We start from the raw sequence: 22,375 nt of genomic DNA, 5'->3' as shown, positions 1-22,375 counted from the left end.
TAAATTATAGAATTTATTTCAAACACGATTTATTATTATTCATAGTAATAATGTTCAGTTATCTATATACATGCATTATATTTATACAGATGAGCGGTCAGGACATACAAAGTAGATGTTATTAGATAATTTCCTTCCTCCACATTTATGAGGCAGCAATCATTGGCACAAGTCTTCCTTGTTAGATTGAGGAATCACGTAATGCCACCTTCAAATATTGCTTCAATAGGGGATATACAAGGCTCCTTCATAGATAAGTGGACTTTGAAGAGAGCAACCAGATCCTTACAGATATCAAAAGAATATTAGCATCATGAAAACAATTTTGTATTCAGACATAACAATAATCCAGAAGTCATCTTCAAATTTGAGAAAACATTACATTTTTTTTGAAGGACTGAAAAAGACTTTACACGCTGTGCAAGTAGTAAATATATATACACTTCAATAACTCAGTGTGATATTTGACTAAATACATAACTTTGATGGTATATTAATGCATTCAACCACTTAATGATGTGAAAACACCAAAAGATCGTATAGAGAAAAATATCGTACGGTATCTTATCACGTAATGTGGTTTATATAAAAATGCCCATTAATTGTTAAACAGTCGATAACCAAACGTAATTTAACATTTTAACGTTCCCCTTTAAAACCTGTACAATTAAAACCCAACGTCATAAGTTAAGACTTTAACCATCCGCACAATGGCTGAATACGATTTACTTGCTATTTAAATACGCGATGACGCCAGTATCGCCTTTTTTGCATCAGATCCTGCACACTTTGAAGACTTGGTGTGAAAATGAATGAGTCTCCAAATCAATCGACGTCTGCATGGCACGACTGATACAAAGCATTCAAAGAGCCACAGACAACAGTTTGAAGTGCGAGTCTGTGAAAGCCGGTTCGATTCGTCGTGAGACCCAGCAAAGGGCTGCTGAGCAAATACTTCAAAGGGGCAGAAGCAATAACGGCTTTCGAAATTGCCAGTCCCAGATTTATGCCGTCTGAACGGCTCCCGATGGCTCACATTTATCAGGCATGCATCATAAGAATGGTTTGGAATGAGAAAGGACTCTCCATTACAGGGCCGGATCATCTGGGGGTACGTCGGAGATCCAAAACAATGAGCAGAGAGTAAGAAATCAACCGTTCCAGAAAGCGTTCATTCTGTGCTCTTTTTTAAAAGATTCATAAGCAGATTTACATTATTACTGTCTTTGTTAAAGTCAAAATAAGTCATGTTTTTGGATTAAATACAGAGATCAGGACTGATGAAGAACTAGAACTCATCATCTGTGTCGATCAGCATCACTTTGTCCGATTTTTTTGAACTCTTTGTGGTGCTGACTCTTGTGGCGGTGACTCCTGCTTTGCCGTTCACATTGGGCTTCACTTCCTGGGTGGACTGCTGGGTGTACTGTTGATATGCCGGTGAGAAGTTGTGTATTGCGTCCTGGACCATATCACCAGGGTTCATGGTTTCCTTCAGGCCGCTGGAGATGCTGTGCATGGGTGCTACGTTCTCTGCCAAAACAAAACAATGGACAAAAGCGTCAAATAACAAGCGGCATACTTTCAATGGCATTCTAGACATTTCTTTGATATGAGAGGGGTGTAAAATTTAAGATTAAATATGGGTTTAGAATATCTCACTAAAACACTCTACAAAAGGAAACAATGTATTTTCACACAGTCTTTTTGTAAACCAATGACATCACAAGCAAAGAATGCGGTCATCATTTAAGCCCTTGTTAGATCTTGGGTAAATTTGATCCAACTTCAAGTGAACATTTGTCAAGATGAGCAGACCAACACAAAGAATATCATATTTTGTGTGTTGCGTGTTTGTCTGGATTACACAATCTGCAATATCCAATGACATTCCAACACAATGCCATCATAGCATTACCCTTACCTTTTGTAAACATGCCGCAACGGGCACTGCCAAGGACCAACCCGGCTATTTGCAAATAGAAACTAGGATAAAAAAACTACTGGCGCAGTCTAAAAACCACTCTCCTGCTTCATTTATCTAGAGGATTTTGGGCAGCACGCAAGAAAAATCACAATCCAAGAGTTTCTAGACATTTCTCAGATGAGGATCTATTAAATGAGGCTACAGAGTACAGCTTGAAACACTGCAATATGAGTTTCAGCAAACAGCATCTAGGCTGTATTTGATGGATGAGAACTTGGCCAGACATGATGGCAGGCCGCCACGAGAGGCACGGTAGTTTCCAACCTTCTGTTTAAGACACAGTTAATCCGTGCTTGTAGGTATTTGTGTTTTTCAGACACTGGCCCAGGAACTGTGGGATTGCTCTGGCAAGCCTCAGACGTGGCACTTAAACCAGAGTTAAGAGGAAAGTGTTTTGGGACCTGGTCTTATGGATAGAGGGTAAAAACTTGGAATCAACATAATGTCCCCTGAGGTTGTAAACCGTTAGGCATAGCAGAAAAGACCATCAATGGCATTCGTCAAATCTTGAGGGCGAGCAACGAGACTAAACCCCGCCCACAAACTGTGACATCATACACAATAATTGGAGTGGATTATGACTGGACGGTAAAATATAATCCAATATGTGACAGTTTAAGTAAAAACAGTTTTGACCTGTGCCTCTTTTCTTCATGCGAGTGTAAACGCAAACAAATGTTTACTTCTCGTTATTTGTAATGCGATCACTGTTGTTCGGATTGTTGCACATTATTTATGTTTTTAAATAAACATCTTAAAACTGCGTAAACAACGCAGTTGAGTTTAGGCACTGAGAATGCCCGCACACACGCGCGCACACACACACACGATAGAGAAGCAGGTCAAGATTATTTTTTATATTTACCTGCTGGACACTTTAAGATGAGTCGCGTGGAATTGTTAGGCCTTTAATTATATAATTGGAGTTATTACATTATTTGTTATTAGCATAATTATTAGCTTCCTTTGGAAGCTTAAAAAGAGGCACCCCCATAGTACAACATAACAGAAAACAGAAAAAAAATCAGTGTTTTGTTCCAGAAAACCAAAGAAAGCCATGAGGGTTTGAACAACATGTGGGCGAGTAAATGGGTACAAAATTTCCCTTTAAAGTTATCATGAAGTGGAAGTCGCGACCGACTGTTTTCCCTGTCGTAATGTATATCTGAGGACAGTACGTCTAAACATAGACAGTACTTGATTTCGTCCATAGGGAGCTGATTGGATCGTTGGATGTTAATTGACATTTTGCTAGAGGGGAGGGGCAGAAATGAGTAGCCCCGGCCTCACACCATAACTCTTGACAGAAAAATAAGTCGTTTCAAGGGGGGTTACATTTTTGATTAAGATGAGTGCACACAAATAAAAAAATTAAGTTCACAGATGAATAATTTATTTAAAAAAAAACACCCTACAATAGTCCATAAAAAAATGAAGTAAACTTTGATTTCACTGAGATTTAAGGGATAGTTCACCCTAAAATTATAATTCAGTCATCATTTAGTCACCTTCAAATTCATCCAAATCTGTATACATTTCTTTGTTAAGTTGAACACAGAGAAAGTTATTTTGAAAAATGCTTGTAACCAAACAGTTCTTGGACCCCATTGACAACCATAGCAGGAAAAAATACTTTATAATTTAAATAATTTGAAGAATGTAGGACAGCAAACTACCATTGTAATTTTTCCTACTATGGCAGTCAACGATGTCCAAAAAACCTTTGGTTTCAAGCATTCTTTCAAATATCTTTCTCTATGTTCAACCAAACAAAAAAATAAATACGCTCTCATAAAATTATTCTGCCAAACAAGCTTCGCCTGGGCACACGGTTGTGACCTTTTATCAACAGCGAAAGGTTATGAAAGCAGTAGCGGCTTCACCCTTTGAGCGTTAAACGACGCTCGAAACAAAAGACCGTCACGCATTCGTATGCCAGCAGCACGGTGAGGTGTTTGAAAGCCAATTACGATCCGCTCACACATTTACCTGTAACTGTCGGGTAGAACGCGTCTACGTTCTCAGCTGGCGCTGAGATGGGAGATTAACAATTCAAAATGACACGAGGTTTGAAACATGCACATCTGACTGACAGGCGGTTATATTGCATTCGCTCTCAGAGCACAAAACTAATGCAGCTTTTAACATTCTGCTGCTGAAGTGACATCAGTTGGTGGTAATTGAAATAGAACTGCTTTTCACCACCTAAACACAGGGACAGCAGAATATGACTAATATATGTGGAGGTGAGTTTTTAGCCCACAGGCTATGTTCAGGAAACAGTTTCCTGCCCAGTATTGTATTGTGTTCTTTGCGACCTACGAGGGGAAAAACAAGCAGAATGTTTACACAAATCTTTCCTATGAAATGAAAACAGCAGTAGCCATGGGCTATCAGTGTACAAAAGAACATAAGCGCTTTAAAAGTAATCTGTATGACTTCTATATTATTCAACTTCTGAATCCACGTTATAGCTTTGTGTAAAGAACATACTCTTCAGACTACTCTATTCGAAACACAGAAAAAAGACTTGGGTTTCGATTGAAATGGCACCGTTTGACCTGCCACAGGTCTTAGTTTCTCACAAACTGATGTTTTCTACGTGTTGAGCATTCCAGCAGAGCTCTGAGTCATAATCCTCCAGAGGAAGACAACTTTCAGTTGCCTCATAAAGGCTCACTGAGACATGTTTCTAAGATCCTCTAAAGTTTCTTCGACAAAACAAGTTTCAAAGTTTGGTTGTGCTTAAGGGTCAGATTTTTAAGCATTCTAACCTGGTGCTTGACTCTTCTTCTCCTGGTACACGCTGGAGGTAAAGGCATAGCGGAGGGCGATGGCAGCAAAGAACATTTCAATGCAGATGATGAAGTTCTGCCAGCCGGCCGCGACTGTGCCAGCACCCACCTTGTGTCCATCTATCATCAGAGCTTCAGGGATCACGCCACAACGCTCCAGAATAGCCAAAACCATACCTGGAAAGACAACCAAACAATCCTAGCATTCATACAGGGAAATATGGAAAAAAGCTTGTTCAAAGAGTGTAAATGTCGCATTTGGTGACAGATCCGTCTCCAGCCTCATACCATTGGTTATAAGTTATGGGCTCCGTTCTGATAGTCTGCTGAATGACTTACCTTGCCAGAACGACAGGAAAATAACAGACTTGATGGTGAGGAACTTGAGCACAGGTTCATAAGCTCTCAACAGGTCACTGGTTGTGAAGTAGAAGAGGAAAAGGGCGTAGAGAGCCAAACTGACAGAGATGTTGTAAACGATGGTGATGTAGAGGTAACCTCCAGTTACACTAAACAAAGATAAACATTACAATCAATGCATTTCATATAAATAAAGGTTAATGTGTTATTATGGGAAGTTGATATGAGATGAAATGGATGTATGAAAGGGCAGCTCACTTGAAATCTCCATCGTGATATTTGCCGAAAGCCTGGAGGAGGATGGTGATGACGGCCATGATGGGTTTCACCACACAGAACTGCAGCGTGGCCTAGATGATGACATTAGTAATGAAAACAAATGAATTTCAAGAACCAGATAGGAGTCGCTTTATCATACCGGTCAGCTTTGAGACTATCTATATGTTAGTAGACAAATACATGTATTAGATTTATTTTAAGTAAAAGTTTCTCTCTTCTGAGACATCTAATAAACATACTAATGACTCATGCTGCACTGCCCATACATCTGGACATTATTCCAAATATCTTCCTTTGTGTTTAGAAATGTATACAGGTTTGGAACAATCTGAGGTAAATGATGACACAATTTTCATTTTGGGTGAACTATCCCTTTAAATCATGTTCACAAAAGTGATGTAACCTAAAGCCTGTAGGTCATTTTACTAAATAGGACAAGAAATTCCTTATGTCCCACCCAGCATCTTGTTTCAACAGGACATATTTCAATAAGTGTGTTTTGTTAGGAAAATAAGACTTGTCCTCATTATATTTTAATAACATGATAATGTTGCATATCTATTTCCGACAGAAAGTTTCTGTTTCTTATATAACCAACACAATGCTCGACACGATTGACAAATGCACTCATTGAAAACAACACGGAGAAGATTTTCCCCGACTTCATTTAAAGCAAGTGTGCATCAGCTGCTTAATCCATCAATGAGGAATTCAAGCTTCTAATCGAAGATGTCTGTATGAAAATCCATCTCAAAGTTATCAAAGTGCCTTTTGTCTCCACTACAGTCTGATACGTGGCAAGACGGCGCTTTGAAAATGCCACACGTAGGCATCCGGTCCTAAAGAATGATGTGTTTTGAAATTCCACTTTCTATAGAAAAAGTTCACATTATTTTCACCCTTTTCAGGATGGTGCTCTCAAATCCAATTTCCATCAGTATTATTCTCAAAGTGCGAATGGGTTCCTCAGCAGCTGCACAGACAGGGCAGGGCTGATGGCAAACAGCTATTTTTACGTTTATTATCGAGCCACTTGCACCTGCTTCCAACTGTTTTTAATCCCGCTTTAACCGCTGGAGCTTTTCAGGAAAGCAGACGTAACGATGATAACAGTTGCCACCTCGCAACAGATCAGGTAAAGGTAGGTCAAACACGAGGAGACAGGAGTTACTGAACAGGCTTTTACATATATATGTTTAGACTTGCAGCGGTAATAGGACATACAGTTATGAGACAGATTACAAACCTGTTTGCAGAACCTCAGGAAGCCAATTGAGTAACTCATTCCTCCAAGGCAGCACGTGCCATATAGACAACTGGATCTAAAGTGGAAAAAATTTTTTTAAAGAAGCAATTTCTTGATACTATGACAATCCTAATATCGAGCACTGCCTTAAAAATGTCTGTATAGTATTCCATTTTAAACAGTCATGGTAACTTGGATGGATATAATTGACATGTGGATATAATAAAAGAAAAATTGACACCGCCTTTAAGAAAAGCTACACGGTAAGAGATGTGACCTACAGTTTAACTAGACTCCGTCTTAAAAACAGATGCAATGACACTCACTCAATGGATTTTCCTCTTATTTCTGACATGATGGCGCTCTCTCCTCCAAGATACTCAAAAGACAGGCTCAGGAAGTTGTAGATGACAAACGCTGTTTAAAAAAAAAAAAAAAATCGCACATGACAGCTGAACTTTGCTAAATTTGCATAGGGAGTTTCAAACACATCGAAACACACATTTCTGTCTCGGTTCACTACGGACTGGTCAAGCTCAAAAGGAGTTATTTTTAGCCATGTTTAAATTGCAATGCCTAATGTGCAGAGCTGAGCCTTTGACACATTTTATCCCATTTACATTATTACCCATTTACTTTTCTTAAAACAAGTGTGTGTGTCTATCTATTTAGAATTTTCTTGTAGTTATTCCCAATAAATCATGACACAGTATTTTGTCTGGACATTCTTCTGGTAAAGCAAACTTTTAATAAATGACTTTAATAAAGTTAATTAATAACTAATTCATTTAATGATTTACAAAATCAGGCTTGACTGCCACAAAACCTGCCACTATATTGATTTATCCTCATGTCTTGAAAAATGGGCATCTGACATGTCACCGCTGGGTTCCAGGTTTTGTTTGTTTGCACATAATAAATGAATATATATTTGCAGTGGATGTTTATTATCTAAATAAGATTTTAAGAGATATTGTGAAGGGAATTTGGTGACCGTGCAACTTTTCCATTCAGCAAATCCCTCTTAATCTTATGCTGCTTTTAAAGACAGTTTAAGGTAAAATCTCACTTTCTTCCAGCGTTTACAACAAACGATCAGTTTGTGCCATGAGAAATAAAATATGAATACAGTTCCTTGGCTGTCTCTTCTTCGTATTATTAAACATACCTACGTTGTTTAATGTGAAAAAAAAAAAACTTTTAGTAAAGTGGCAGAAGATCAGAAGAAAATATGCCCACGATGTTCCTTTTTTCATAAAAGCGTGTCATTTTTTGGAGAATCTATTGACAGAAATGCAATATGATATGCATAACTATGTGTTCAGAGGTGGATAAAGACCTTCCATAGTGAAGGGTCATTTCTTGTCAAATCAACCAGGCTCTCATTTTTTTCTGTTTTTACAGAGGCAAGACCAACATAAGTGATTTCAAAATAATATGAAGTTTCACAGATGAATAGTTATTAAGTGATCAATTAATTTGTAGAGGGAGGTAAAAATGACAATTTTCACCTGAAATTTTTGAGCCATTTTATAGGGGGTAAAAAATGACATGAGAAATATGCCAGCATCATTATTTTATTCTTACACATAGATCAGTATATCTGTTAGTTTATCTGTTAATTTTAAGAATCCTTGATGCATTTTATGCCAATGGTGACAGCTCAAAAATGAAGAAAGGGCATTTTTTTGTTCTTTTTACAAAATATGCATGCCTCTAATTCCAGAACCGTTCGAGATACCTTAAAGTCATTTAAGATTCTTGTTCTTGATCAACTTCTCTTTTGGGAACTACATTTGTAAAGCCCTATCCTTTTCAGTCCTCTAGATGTGAGGATCTTAATGTGGCTTCATGAGAAAACTGTTAAAATGTACACATTTTCAGTGTTCCAAAGCCAAGTGTGGGTCATTTTGTACAAATTAATTGATTACTTAATGAAGTATTCATCGGTGGCATTTCATATTTTGGCTTTCATCTCTAATGATGTTGGTCTTAATTCTGTGAAAAGGAAAAAATATATAATAATTTAGCTGGGGACCTATGGTTCAGTTGATACGTAATGACCCTGAAGCGTTATGTTTTTATTACCTAGAATGAGAGATTTCTATCTGCATATACTGCGGGTCCCCTAACAGGGAATTCACCATGTTGTTTCTAAGCCCTACACAGACAAACTGCTCTACAGAAAACGTTTTGCTTAAATTACAAATGTAAAATATAGTGCTTCAAGTCTTCACAGAAATAACAATCATAAGAGACATTTTGTCAGCCTTTTTTACTCATAATAGTTTGGTGTGACACAACAAACAGGTTTGTTCAGTTACACTATCGGTTTACGTCTTTGAAACCTGCCACCCAACATCTATAAAACACGTCCTCCTCCCTCACTGCAGGCCTGACTTCCGAACAACAGCTCACGTCATCCCACCAGCATGACACTGGGCTTGAGTAATATAACACGCAGTGGGAAAGAAGAAAAGGGTGTGATGGGGAGAGGAGGGTGGCTCCGATTTACTGTACCTTCATAGCAGTCTCGAACAGAGTCAAAATAGACGTAATACTGGTCATTACTGATGAACAGCAAGCTGAGCCAGGAGTCAAACGCAAAGATGGGGACGATGAAGAGGATGCGGATGATGTAGCGCTGCTCGTTGGGTACCGTGTAAGACCTCAGGTGCGAGTAGATCTGAAAGACAAAGATTTTGTTAAGTAAAACGAAAAAGGGCTCCACTGCACATGCCTGTTTGGCAGTTCATGATAAATGACAACAAATTTGAGTTTAAAGCAAAAAGAGTGAATTTCAATGATTTAAGCTGCATAGCAGATCAATAGGTGCCAAAAGCATGAAAAATTCTGTTATGGTAGCAGGTGTGTGGGAAGTCATTTGATAACAGGAACTGGTACGATGCAATAAAGCAAAGATGGATAATAATTGATTAAGTACTTTGTAAAGGTCCATAGTCCAACTGTTTTATGACTGTACGGTTAACTAAGTTAATCAAACAAACACAACAGTAAACATATTAAAGGAGTAGTTCACCTTCAAAATGAAAATTCTGTCATCATGTACTCACCCTCGTCATTTCAAACCTGTATGACTTTCTTTCTCTCACAGAACACAAAAAAAGAAATTTTGAAGAATGTTGATAACAGCCCCCCCATTCACTTGCATTGGTAACAATAAAAGTGAATGGGGGCTGTGCTGTTCTGTAACCAACATTTTTCAAAATATCATCTTTTGTGATGACAAGAGGGTGAGTAAATGATGACAGTATGGCACGTTCAATGTGTTTCATCTACTTAAATACTGAATGTTGTAGACATGATCAATTGTAAATCCGATATACACATGTGTATGTAGGCATGTGACTATTACATTCTCACAACAATCGCAAGGATGGTATACAATATTCTTTTTGTGGTATTATGTCAAAATTAATAGTCAGATATATTTACTGTCATCAAAAACAACACTGATGCCAGGTAGCTTTTCATTTATGCATTAAAATAAGACTAGCTTCAAAAAAAAACTTCACAAAGACAGTATCATTGTGATATCCAATCAAAGGTTTTCTAAAGAATACAAACTGATGCTATAAAATTAATATTTGGATTAATTTTGTGTCTTATTTAGTCAAAATAACTCAAAATGCAAATGTGAGGAAGAGGAGAGAGAGAGAGAGTTTGTAACCACTGTGCCTAAATCGTGGGGATGAATTATTTGCAATAAGTGTAAAATTAACACTATTGATGATAATTGTGTATTTTTAATATCACAGTTATTGTCAACAATGGTACATTATGACACCAATTCATTCAAGGGCATGGCGCGTACCCACCAATGCAGTCCCGATGTAGTTTTTCCATGGTGTGTAATAAAAGTTGTGAAACAATTGCCTAATAGGACAAACTGTATTTTGTGCAGTGTTGGGTGTAACTACAATAGTCAACATTTGAAGTGGATCATAAAGGTTCATCAAAGTTCTACTAAGACAAGAACAATAGCCATTCTTGTCAAGGACAACTTTGCTAAACTTTTTTTTATCCACTTCAAATGTTGACTACTGTAGTTACTAAGTAATTAATTACTCCAATTTAATTACTTTTCCCTTGGAAAAGTAAAGTAAGGGATTACTCTTATTGTTTCTGTAATTTCAGTTACTTCTGATTTAATTCAACTAAATAGTGTGGAAATGACTTCCAAATTCTAATTCTAACTTTAAAATGCTCCTTTAATTTATAATTCTCAAATGTGTAATACTTTGATCCTTTAATAATACTACTTTAGGTCATTTTATATGATTTATTTGAATGAATAAAAAGAACGGTTTCATGTCTATCATTGAATCACTTAACTAATCAAGGTTTATATTGGATATAAATTAGTACTTAAATACTATTTGGAGAGAGTCATTTGTACGGTAATCTCATTACACTATTGAATATGTAATTAGTAACGAGTAATTAATTACTTTTTCAGAGTAACTTAACCCAACACTGATTAAGTGCTGCCAATATTGATGAAAACGTCTAGATACCTGATCTCAGATCTGGTGTACCTCAGCTGTCTAACAACGGTCTTACATGTCAATCTGATTGAGTTGGCCAATCAAATGATAGAAAGCGAGACCTTCTCTACATTCAAATGAAAGAAGGCGAGAGTTGCTATTGACAGAAGCCATTGCAGCTTGACAGTGACTTTGAAATTGGATCTGTTTGTAGTTTGTGATTAGACAACATTATTTGCAAACATTTCAAACGCATCACTTTTAAATTAATTCTCCTTCTGTAATTCTGTTTGTATATTCTTATAACTTTACCCATTTTTAATTAAAAAAAAACCTGTTCACTCAAAAATGAAAACTCTGTGCCATTAACCTTTAAAATCCATCTTTCATGAAAGAGCATTTGTTAAGAGCACTTTGTTAGAGTATTTGAATCTGGCAATATTCGCATTAAAGTATCAACTGACCATGTGTTTACTTTCATCACTGATAAACATGAAAAAAAAACATGGTTGTAGATATTGTTTCATAATTTGAACGTCCTTAAATGCACATCAAGATCAAGAAAGTCAACATTATTTATTTGGGACAAACTGAGTTGTTGGATCTCTGTATTTCTAAAATCCTGTTACGCCCTGAGCAATGGAACATTCCTAATCTTGACTTTCTGATAAAGAGTAAGCTACTGTGATTTCAGAAACATGTAAACAATTTTTCTCATTTATTGTCTAAAATTATTGACAGTATGACTACAGCTTTCCTGTAGCTCAGTGTTAAGAGCATGGCATTAACAACGCCAAAGTCATGAGTTCGATCCCAGGGGATAAAACATACTTGGAAACAAATGTTTAGTGCTTGTGCAAGTCTACTTACAGCACAGAAAAAACTAGTGAAATCAAGAACATTTAGTAAATCAACACCGTTTTAACACAATTTCTCCACCAAGTAATAATATATGAAGTGAAGGCTGTTTATGGCTATCGTTAATTCATCTGATGACAGGTTGAGGTCACAGGAGTGTGTTCTCCTGTGTACAGTATAGGGTTTATTTACAATCGCTCTGAACACATCTAATCCAATCAGGTTTCATAGTCAGAAATAACTATTTTATAGTCTATTTTTGAATGCACTATGGAGTTCAAGATGCCCATCCATAACATTAAAGTCCCTTAAACTGCATTAGCGATGGGGCTCAATATTCTGTGACTTTCAAACTCTTGGACTATCAATCATTTAAAATCACATTATTTGAGTTCTTCATTCCACGGATGGAAGCTTGATGTATTTGTGGGCTCTTGAAAAACAAAGGGAGTTGGTCTCTGAACTGATGTCCTCCATTTCACCCAGCCTGCAGGGGAAATAAGTTCCTTGTGTCCCAGACTCTATAATAATTTAACAATGAGATGGATCTGTGCTCGTGGTAATGGCTCTGGCCATTGACTGTCCGCTGGCTGTCGCAGAGACCCAGTCCAAGCTAATTACAACCTGTCTGAATGAGAGGAACTGTTGTTGGTGCTCCGGGGGTCCCAAAACGAAGGGCAGCTCCAACTTTAAGACAATAAAGCTTGGAGAAACCAGAGTGATGAAAAAAGGTCGACCGAGGAGCGCCGCTGGCACCTTGTCAATGTAATATATAACAATTCACTTCGATTTAAGAAGGGCTGGCCTATGTTTCAAATAGCTGGTCTTCAAAGACTACTTGGATTGTTCCTGGCACTGATGGGAAAGTTTTGGAGGCAAATCAGTAACTTCAGAGCAGGGTGTTTTAGTAACACAATCTCGATTCCTGCCTTTAGTATGCGGAGAGCAAGTGCAACACCACTGGGAGAATCTTTTGTAGCGCAGCCGAGAAAGGCTCTGAAACTAAAACAATCCTGAGGGCTCCTTTAATCTTCTCAGGATTTACATATGTTGCCTCACGCAACCCTCCGCAGGCTGCTATTTGCGAAAGCCACGGATGAGGTGGCGGTGGATGAGACGTTTTGCTGTTATGCTGAGGGACAAAAAAACACAGTTTTGACTAGATTATGGGTTGAAGAGGAAAACCACTACACAGGGACTCATTTCCAGTCACCATACACCGTTGCGGCGTTGTTCGGCTGCTTTAGAAACTTAAGATTTCAAAAGTATTGGCTTTGGTATGCCACACAAGACACTTTGAGGGCAATCAAATCCACGTCCTCTGGGCACATTGCGGGCACTGCAATTCAGAGCAGAAGAAATATCATTTCTGACCCCTGCTCTCCATCACTAAAATCCCAGTAGTTCAATTACATAACAGATGCTTGAGAAACATATTCTATATCAAATTTCATCACGGGTCATATAGGCTATGATGAAAAAAGATTCAAAAACATACCAGCAAGGGGGAGTAAATTCGATTTCAACCTTCCACGAAACTGAACAATGCCGGCTAATATAATTGGTATTTTGATACGTGAGATGAGTATGTTCATGTTGTGCAGAGACCCTTTACCTGACTATTACTTTTACACAACAACTGATTTCATCTTTACCTTATAACAGCTTAAATCTAATGCGTAGTTCCCTAGCCAACACAGCCAGCTATGTATATTCTAATTTACAATAAATGGAAAAAAAAAACAGGAGAATACTGAGCAAACTAATCACTTCAAAACACATCAAACTGATCAAACCTCAGCATAAATAGTATATTGGACAGTCTGACAGCTGGAGAGCCTGCCCTTATCGCTTTTGCTGGCACAGCTGGTGTAAAGGTTAGTGAATGATGCTCTTTTATCAACCGTGAAACAACTTCCTGTATAAACAAGGGTTGGGTGCACAAACGTCAGTCCGCTGAGGTTTTAAAGCTGTTCGCACAAACCCGCGACACGACATAGAGACTTCCTGCTGTATTCATATCTCATTTTCAAGCACAAATAGGTGAAATACTGCTAAGGATTTAACAAAAACTAAACAAAAAGGACAAACCTCCCAAAAAAGTTCTGTCATCACTTACTCATCCTTAAGCCCAAATCTTTATAAATATCTTTGTTCTAATGAACACAGAGAAAAATATTTGGAAGAAACTGATCATGTGGGGACACCATTGACCACCAGAAGTAGGAAAAATAACAATGGTTGTCAATAGTGACCCAGAACTGTTTGCTTTCCTACATTTTTCAAAATATCTTCTTTTATGTTCAACAGAACGGGACATTTCCCCCTGCTGCATGCCCCCCCCAAAATGAAGTTCTGTCGTCATCATTTACTCACCTTTGAGCCCAAATTTGTATACATTTATTTGTTCTGATGAACACAGAGACATATTTTTAAGAATGCTTGTAACCAAACAGTTCTTGGCCAAGATTGACCATCATAGTAGGAAAAATCACATTGATAATCAATGGTGCCCTGGATCTGTTTATTTTCCTACATTCTTTGAAATATCTTTCTTTTGTGATCAACTTTCAATTTATAAAGAAATTTCCCTACTATGGTAGTCAATGGTGGCCAAGAACTGTTTGGTTACAAGCACTCATCCAAACATATTTCACTGTGTTCATCACAACAAAGAAATGTATAAAGATTTGTAAATCAGTAAATGATGACAGAATTTAACATTTGGGTGAACTGTTCCTTTAAAAAGAAGCCTAAATTTGTCTTTTTTATAAGTACACATTTCTGTAACTATGAAAGAATTGAGCGAAAGCTAAAGTGCACATTGCAGAACAGTTACGTGTCTCCGCATTACAGAATCAGAGACCACCAAATCCATATTATGTGTGTACACTGGGCTCTTATCAGCACCAGTACTGTAGTTACCTTTGGTTAGTCAAGGACAGCTCTTAAAGGATAATGGATCATTTAAAGCAAGGAAAACAAGCATGGCTGCCCAACGCAAACAGGCAGTTATTTATCGATGTCTGATGATTGATAACCATTGGAGAGACAGGGAGTGTTAGCTAATGCTGCCGCTTTTTATGACTGCGTGGTTTTCAGCTGATGGTGAACCTGCGGTCAGGTATGAGGGTGGAGACTCTGCGTAACAGCTCGTGTTTCCCTCACCCAGCCAATTTGCTTTTATTTGCGTGTGCTCTAAATGAACCACAGCTATTATGCCTCAAGCATTTCCCAGGACACAAAGCCTCTCCATGTGATGCTGAGATTTTGTTGCTCACCTTATAGCCCATACAGGCTTTCACATGTTTCTGCTGGCCTGGCAGTGGTTTAAAAGCAGAAGTGATCCGATTTACTGTACTAAACTGTGGCATGGAAAACGTGCTGGATGTGCCAGTGCCTGTAAAATGCTCAGATACATTCAGATGAAATTGACTGCTAAATGATCTACCTGGTGACAGGTGATGAGGAGCGCCGACCAGACGAAAACTCCAGACAAAGCTTGGGCAATGGCGGTGTTGAGGAAGATCTTGTCATTCCCCACAATTTCAGTCCTATTACCGGTCCTGATGACTGTCAGGTTAGACATGTCAGTCATGTTTGACATTAGCATCGAGTATGACAACGGAGGGGCTGAATCGTTCATGTTTTTATCCAAATCCACTGACATTATACTGAGACCCTCACTCGAGTCATTCATCTGTGGAAGATAAACGAAAGCAACAACTTCAATAATAATAATTATAACTTTTCAATAATCTAATGTAATGACACATACCTTTAATAAATGATCACGTAATAGTTATTTTATTATAAGGTCAATTTCATTAAACATAGTGTAAACTTATTGTATTTATATGTAATTTAACAGATTTACAAGTCTGGAAAAACCAAACAAGCATTTTAAACCCCCTCACACCCATCATGGTCACACACCAATTTCCTAATAAAGTTTTTTTTACTTCAAAATTGTAATTACACTTTAATAAATCTACAGTAATTGGCATGGTCATGAAAAAAATAAGTTAATCAAATTATATATATATATAATCAAATATTACATGAATGCTATATTAAATATACATTTAGAAGAGGTGAAGGAAATCTTATATGTTTGTTTGTAAACAATTTTTGGCGTTTTTGGATAAACATGTGAGACGAACGCCATTAACGTATAGCAGATATTATTCATTTACGTTTTCTTCTTAAATTATAAAAACAAGTTTTTTTATCTAAATGTATTATAAAGTACATCATACAAAGTATTAAGACTAAATAAACAGCTATCAACCGTAAATGATATACATTTTAACAGAAAGGCTAGACGGGTTTAGATTACTTGTGAAACTTACCCTGATACGTGTGTCAACACCTGCGTGAGTCCAGTCTTCCTGCGATCAAGAGCAGCCCGAATCTAATGACTTTATCGTAAACCTCACTTAACTATGCTCATCGCACCGAGGTTTATACAAATACACAACATGTATCACCTTTAAAGACAAGATTAAAGTAAGTCATGTAGCCATGAGTAGAGATGGCCGCGCGACGACACCGAATGCCACTCACTTCCTAGTTTTATTATTGACAGGTCTGATCGAAGTCAGGTCAGCTTATTCCGCCGTCAACCGCCTTCAGTCCAACTTAATTGATCGTAATACACTTCTTGTTTAAACTATATTCAGGGTTGTTTTACCTAAAAACTCACTCTAATACAATATCAACAAGTTCGTTTTTCAAATAAGGCAGGTGTACTGTCTTTCCTCGATAGCGCACACCCAGGTCATGTGACCTTTCGACAGGAGTCCTCGGTCATGTGACGCAAAACGAATAGAGAAGCACCTGTTGACAAAAGGCCAACGGCAGTACAATAGAGTGGCATTACATTTACATGCTACACAAATAAATGTCCTCATTTCATTGCCATGTGTATGTCACAGTGAAATGTAAAAAAAATCTTAAGCACTTACAAATAGAAGTTCATGAATTAAAGGCACAAAACTGTAAATGCAGATATATCATAAACCATATATGTGACCCTGGATCACAAAACCAGTCTTAAGTAGCAGGGGAACATTTTTAGTTAAAGCCAAAAATACATTGTATGGGTCAAAATTATAGATTTTTCTTTTATGCACCAAATCATTTAGATATTAAGTAAAGATATTTTGTAAATTTCCTACCGTTAATATATCAAAACTTTATTTTTGTGAGTGGATGGGCAGTAACAGTGCCTCTTATTACCAACTTCAAAGGCATTTTCTCAATATTTTGATTCCTTTGCACCCTCAGATTCCAGATATTTAAACAGTTATTTCTCCACCAGATATTATCATATACTAACAACCCATACATCAGAAGAAAGCTTAATTATTCAGCTTTCAAATGATGTAAAAATATCGATTTCGCAAAAAAAATTGACCCATAAGACTGGTTTTGTTGTCCAGGGTCACATATTGATATAAAAACTACATTAATGATTACTTTGTTATATAATATTTCTGTTACATGTGTACTTCAAAATATGTGACGTTACGTTACATATACAGAAAAGGCACATGACACGGAGAAGTACGTAAGGCTGTGATGTGGGTATGAAGGTTATTCTCCACAAAAATAAGAGGTAAGAAAATATAACTTTAATCCGATAAATATTACGTTACAGTTCAATGTTACACAGAGACAGAGGACGTAACACAACGAGAGAGGAAAATTGAGTCATCTTTGTTTCAGAGCTCACGTTCAAACTCACAAACAATGCACAATAAGTCACAACAACAGTTCATCTTGTCAACAAGTGTTTAAAATGAATGTGTCCTCGTCTAAATGTAGTCTGCGGACATTATAAATAACCTCCACAGATAACATGTTTACCAGACTTGGCAGCTTTTGATCATATCTTTAATAGTTTTCATTGTTTCAGCGCCGTTGTCTTTGAGTGAAAGCCCCAACAGAACCGGCCGGTTGCCTGATGCCTGTGAGACAAACGTTGCTACATTCTTGGCGTAGACGTGCGTAAGAGGCTGCAAGGAAACAAAGAATAAAGTCATCATGGGTAGAACTCAAATAGGACTTTATCTGTCTATAATGATAATCTCACAAAAATTCCGTCCGCTGTTTGTAATGAATTACCTCATCTTTTCCCAAAAGTACTCTGGAAGTGTACATGGGTACACTGATGTCACCAGACCTCGTGTCAGGCGTTACAGACACAAGTGTCCCGATTTTTCCATACTGTGTCAGAACGATGAAAATGTAGTTGCTGAATTCTGTGCAGACAACTTGAGTTGGCAGTCCGTTTATGGTTCTTTCTGCTTTATTTGATTTGATGAGAGGTTGAGGAGCCATCATTTACTTCAACCTGTAAAATGAAACTAAGTTAGAAACTGTGTAATAGCACAAACAGCATTACAACTAGTGTTACAGATCTAGAAAAAAAGGTAAAAAGCCCAACAGAAATGAGACATAGATACATATCTAGCATTTAGCTCTAGTGTTATTCTTTATCACACATACTAACAGTTAGCTCTGCATGTTGTAGCAGTAGCGAAGCTGCGGGAGTAGGCCGCATGCTGTGACTGGGGTCTGGCTTTGAAAAGCGGTTAGAAGATAAGGAAATGCCGAGGCTTCAAAGGCCAAGCGGATAGCGCCCGATATAACACAGAGATAATTCCCTACAGAATGTATTAAGCACATACAAGCGGTTAAAACATATAGGTAATTACTCACCGTTAGATTAAAGTCGTAAATTGTTTTATTCTGGCTGAACTAGATGGTGTCTATGAACATTTTCTCACCGGATAAACGCATGCGCAGTGTTTGTGATGCAGCTGCGCACTTGCAGAGTTGAGGTGAGTGAACTGTGAAGTAGCTAGTGTGATGTTTGAAGACTGTTGAATTTACTTTTGATTAAAGTTTTACATCGCAAATAATCAAGGGATTTTAATTGCAACGTTTAAATGGAAAAATAATATTGCAAAATACTAACGCACCTGTAACAAAATAATGTAGGCCTATCGTAGTGTTTGTTTATTCCACAAAAGGTAATGTCTTCACAATAGCGTATATGATAATATTTTATCAAATTATAAAATATAAGTTTTTTATGTTATAAAGTTATTTAATAAAACTACAACATGGATATTAATTATCTTATTAAACGTCTTATGTTCAAATTCATACTTTAATATCTATTAGAAAAATAAAACTGTTTTGCATCATAATATTCTTGTTTCGTAAATTTAAGTGTTTGCATTTGGGTAAATGTCCTAGATTGGGTAAAACTGTGTCAGCCTCTTTACACATGCATAGGCCTAGAATATCACAAAGCAAAATTAGGGCAGTAATATTTAGACCTACAAAGCTTTCACTGTGTGTTCTGAATGTATACAAGCAGATTATTTTTATTATTGAATTATTAAGTAGTCATTTGTCACCCAGCATGTTTTATCTGACTTGTACACACTGAAACAAAATGCAAAATGTGCATGGTTTCCCCATGTAAATAATTCGTTTAAAAACGAAAGTTGTTTAAAAAATATTTGCTATTTAAAAACAGCGTACAGACAATTGAAGATCTTGCAGACATGTATTTCAAAATATTCATAATTGCCCTTTGTTTGTCTGGATAACTTCATCCTCTGGTCGCCTCACCCTGTCGGTGGTTCTTGTGTGTATGTGTCATAGTTTTGCTGAGTCTAGTCCATTTGACAATGTGTGCCATGTTCACTGAAGCTGCTCAGCTCTTTGTGATCCAGGCTGGAACTACTCTTGCAGAGTGCTCGAGCTTTACATCAGTCTGAAAGAAATTGCCATCTTTGCACTTTTGTCACTAGGTTGACTAAAAGTGTCAAGGTTTCTTTAATTCTCTCTCAGCAAAGGAATCGTTCTTTCTCCCTCTCTTTCACTCTCACTCAGACCACCTCGCTATAGCAAGTGACTGAAGGATTAGGTCTGTTAAATGTCATTTAAAATGTCAGTAATGCTCTATTATTGTAGCTCATTTTCGCTTGTTTTTCATCCTAGCAATTTATATCCTATTATCTCCTGCACCTGCCAGTTTCCCTAAGCCCCAGTAGTAATGATAAAAAAAGAAATTGTCTGATTTCTTATTTCAGTATGGCACAGGTACATAGTGATATAATGTCCAGATCACTGGTTGTTCTATCCTAACACGAAAGGTCTTGCGCAATGAAATATGATGGCCCCACAATATTTTGCTATCATCTAAAGTGAATCTCATTTGCCAAAACAAATCTCAAAAGTGACATTACTGTGAAATGCTGCGTTAAGTAATCATTCTCACAGCTGTTAGCATTAGGTAAAATGGGCGTGCATGCAATAAACATGCCGAGAGGTGATTTGCTCTTCAAACTGCTATAAAGAGGCACCAGTCTGAAGCTTTATGGGTTTTGGGTGCTCTAGAGGAAAAGGGAGAAATGAGGTTGGAGCAGGCAGAAAGCCAATCCTGCCCAATATAAAAAGAAAGAACAAGTACATTCATTGTTCATGAACACCTCCTACAGCAGAGGCCCATCATTTTAATATCTCTTTAATGTTCTGGTGGAATTATGCATGTCGTTTGGCTTCTTTCTGTTCCCACGGCAGGAAGAGCGGTTTGATTGGCTGACAGGATTTCATTAGAAGTACATTTTATTCTCAGCATTGGTCCCATATTTTACCTCATACCTGCAGTCTTTTGTTCAGACTCTTTCATTTCAGGTCTGGATTTTAATGACGAGGGTATTATACTTTCATGATGGGCATCCATTATTCCGTTTAGGAGACGTGGCTTCAAATGCGATAATTTAGTTGTTAATAATTGTTCATGTTGATTTGAAATAAAAAAGACTACGGGGAACATCAAGGTATACCAAGAGTTGCCAAAACTCCCAACATTTAAAAGTACATTTTTGTAATATAAAGTTTTACCCCTAAAGAATGAAATGGAACTGCATGTTTAATGAATGTAGAGTCCACTGAACACCACTCATGTTATGTCAGTAAACCCCATGTTACTGGGCATTTTAATTAATCATGGATGACTTTGAACAGTGTCTTCGCCAATGACATCAGTAACTGAAAGTCTTGTATCATTTTGCATCCATCCAGTCTAACACAACTCATCGCTCATCTTCACTATCCTTCCAAAACCTTGGGTGTAAAAATTTGCAGTTTTTTAGGAAATGGAAAAAACACAGTAATTTTTTTAAGATGGAATACTGTGTTGTCAAAACTGACAAGCACTTTTTATTGGTTCGATATTTGCGTAACCCATTCACAAACCCATTGATAAAAGCCAACTAATAATAATGATGGAAAAAGGTTTTAGAGGGACATGTTATCCAACGCATTAACAAAACTTACATCAACCTTTGACTTTAATCAAAGCAAACTGGCATGGATAAGGAAGTTATTGGGGAGGTTGGATGCTAATCATGCTATACATTTTATATTGAGTTTGGCCTGTCCATAGTCTTATCCTCAGATGCCACCCCGTTGAACAGGTCCGGTGATATTGTTCATTATTTCGATTGATTGAGTTGATAAGATTTATGAATAGTTTAATGTACTGTGCTTCGTATAGTGTTCGTAACTTTTTAGTAACTTTATTTTTCATCATGGTATATTTCTGTTGAACCTACACGAAAAAAAGACTGACTTGGAAGAGTGCACTCACCAGGGGTTAAATGGAGTTGCCATGGGTCGGTTACCTCACAGATTACGTTCTGCTCCACTAATATGACAACCCACCCCTTACAGCAGTCATCTCTATCTGGAAGTCCAACAAATACACCAAACATGCGTTTGTTCAGCGTGCGGTGGGGGGCAGGGTTATAGACTGAAGTCAAAGTGAAGCTGCATTTGCAACCCATTTCACTACTTAATAGTGAAATGCATTTTTGGGCAAATTGAGATATTGAAGGAATTGATTGTATAACAGGTGCTCAGAAAGAATACTGTTGAATACTTAAACTAGTCTGCATTCTTCAATTGATGTGAAGACAACCTCGATTTACTTCCTTAAATATACTAGAGGAATCACTAATTCAAATCTTTGAGAAACTATTAAGATTCATTAAGTCAACTATGGAGGCTAAGTCAGAACCTTTAGATTCCCATTCCTTTCTGGTACATCAGCCAGCAGGCAGAGCAAATTAATACATTTTAATGGACGATTTTAAAGACAAACATTTATTTCTGTGAAATAACATGCACTGATGATTCATGCACAATAAAACCACTAAAGTGCATTAAGGAAGTAAATCGTAAATTAAGGTTGTCGTTATAATATACAACTGTTACTTCCTTCCTCTTGCTTTGAGTGTTATCATTAATGCCCATA

General features: G+C 37.3%; 2 protein-coding genes across 3 annotated transcripts; both read right to left on the bottom strand.

Annotated features, from left to right (window-relative positions):
* Positions 1–12: 12 nt before the first annotated feature.
* Positions 13–16,822, bottom strand: tmem184a (transmembrane protein 184a). The gene is made up of 9 exons (XM_056754025.1): positions 16,386–16,822; positions 15,485–15,733; positions 9,188–9,353; positions 6,994–7,084; positions 6,668–6,743; positions 5,401–5,492; positions 5,122–5,291; positions 4,762–4,959; positions 13–1,533 (listed from the first exon to the last, which is right to left on the bottom strand). Exons 2-9 carry the CDS (start codon positions 15,731–15,733, stop codon positions 1,289–1,291), a joined length of 1,287 nt encoding a protein of 428 aa, XP_056610003.1. The 5' UTR covers positions 16,386–16,822; the 3' UTR covers positions 13–1,288.
* An 825-nt stretch (positions 16,823–17,647) lies between these two features.
* psmg3 (proteasome (prosome, macropain) assembly chaperone 3) lies at positions 17,648–18,914 on the bottom strand. 2 transcript variants are annotated; one of them, XM_056753489.1, is made up of 3 exons: positions 18,760–18,914; positions 18,163–18,391; positions 17,648–18,053 (listed from the first exon to the last, which is right to left on the bottom strand). In XM_056753489.1, exons 2-3 carry the CDS (start codon positions 18,379–18,381, stop codon positions 17,901–17,903), a joined length of 372 nt encoding a protein of 123 aa, XP_056609467.1. In that variant the 5' UTR covers positions 18,382–18,391; positions 18,760–18,914; the 3' UTR covers positions 17,648–17,900. The 2 variants fall into 2 exon arrangements, with proteins under 2 accessions (XP_056609467.1, XP_056609468.1); XM_056753490.1 differs by having other exon boundaries at positions 18,163–18,404; positions 18,760–18,895.
* Positions 18,915–22,375: the final 3,461 nt, after the last annotated feature.

This window comes from Triplophysa dalaica, chromosome 7, assembly GCF_015846415.1.
Source record: "Triplophysa dalaica isolate WHDGS20190420 chromosome 7, ASM1584641v1, whole genome shotgun sequence".
NCBI classification, from domain to species: domain Eukaryota; kingdom Metazoa; phylum Chordata; class Actinopteri; order Cypriniformes; family Nemacheilidae; genus Triplophysa; species Triplophysa dalaica.
The sequence above is the reverse complement of the archived record's forward strand: the minus strand, read 5'-3'. Positions and strand labels throughout refer to the sequence as shown.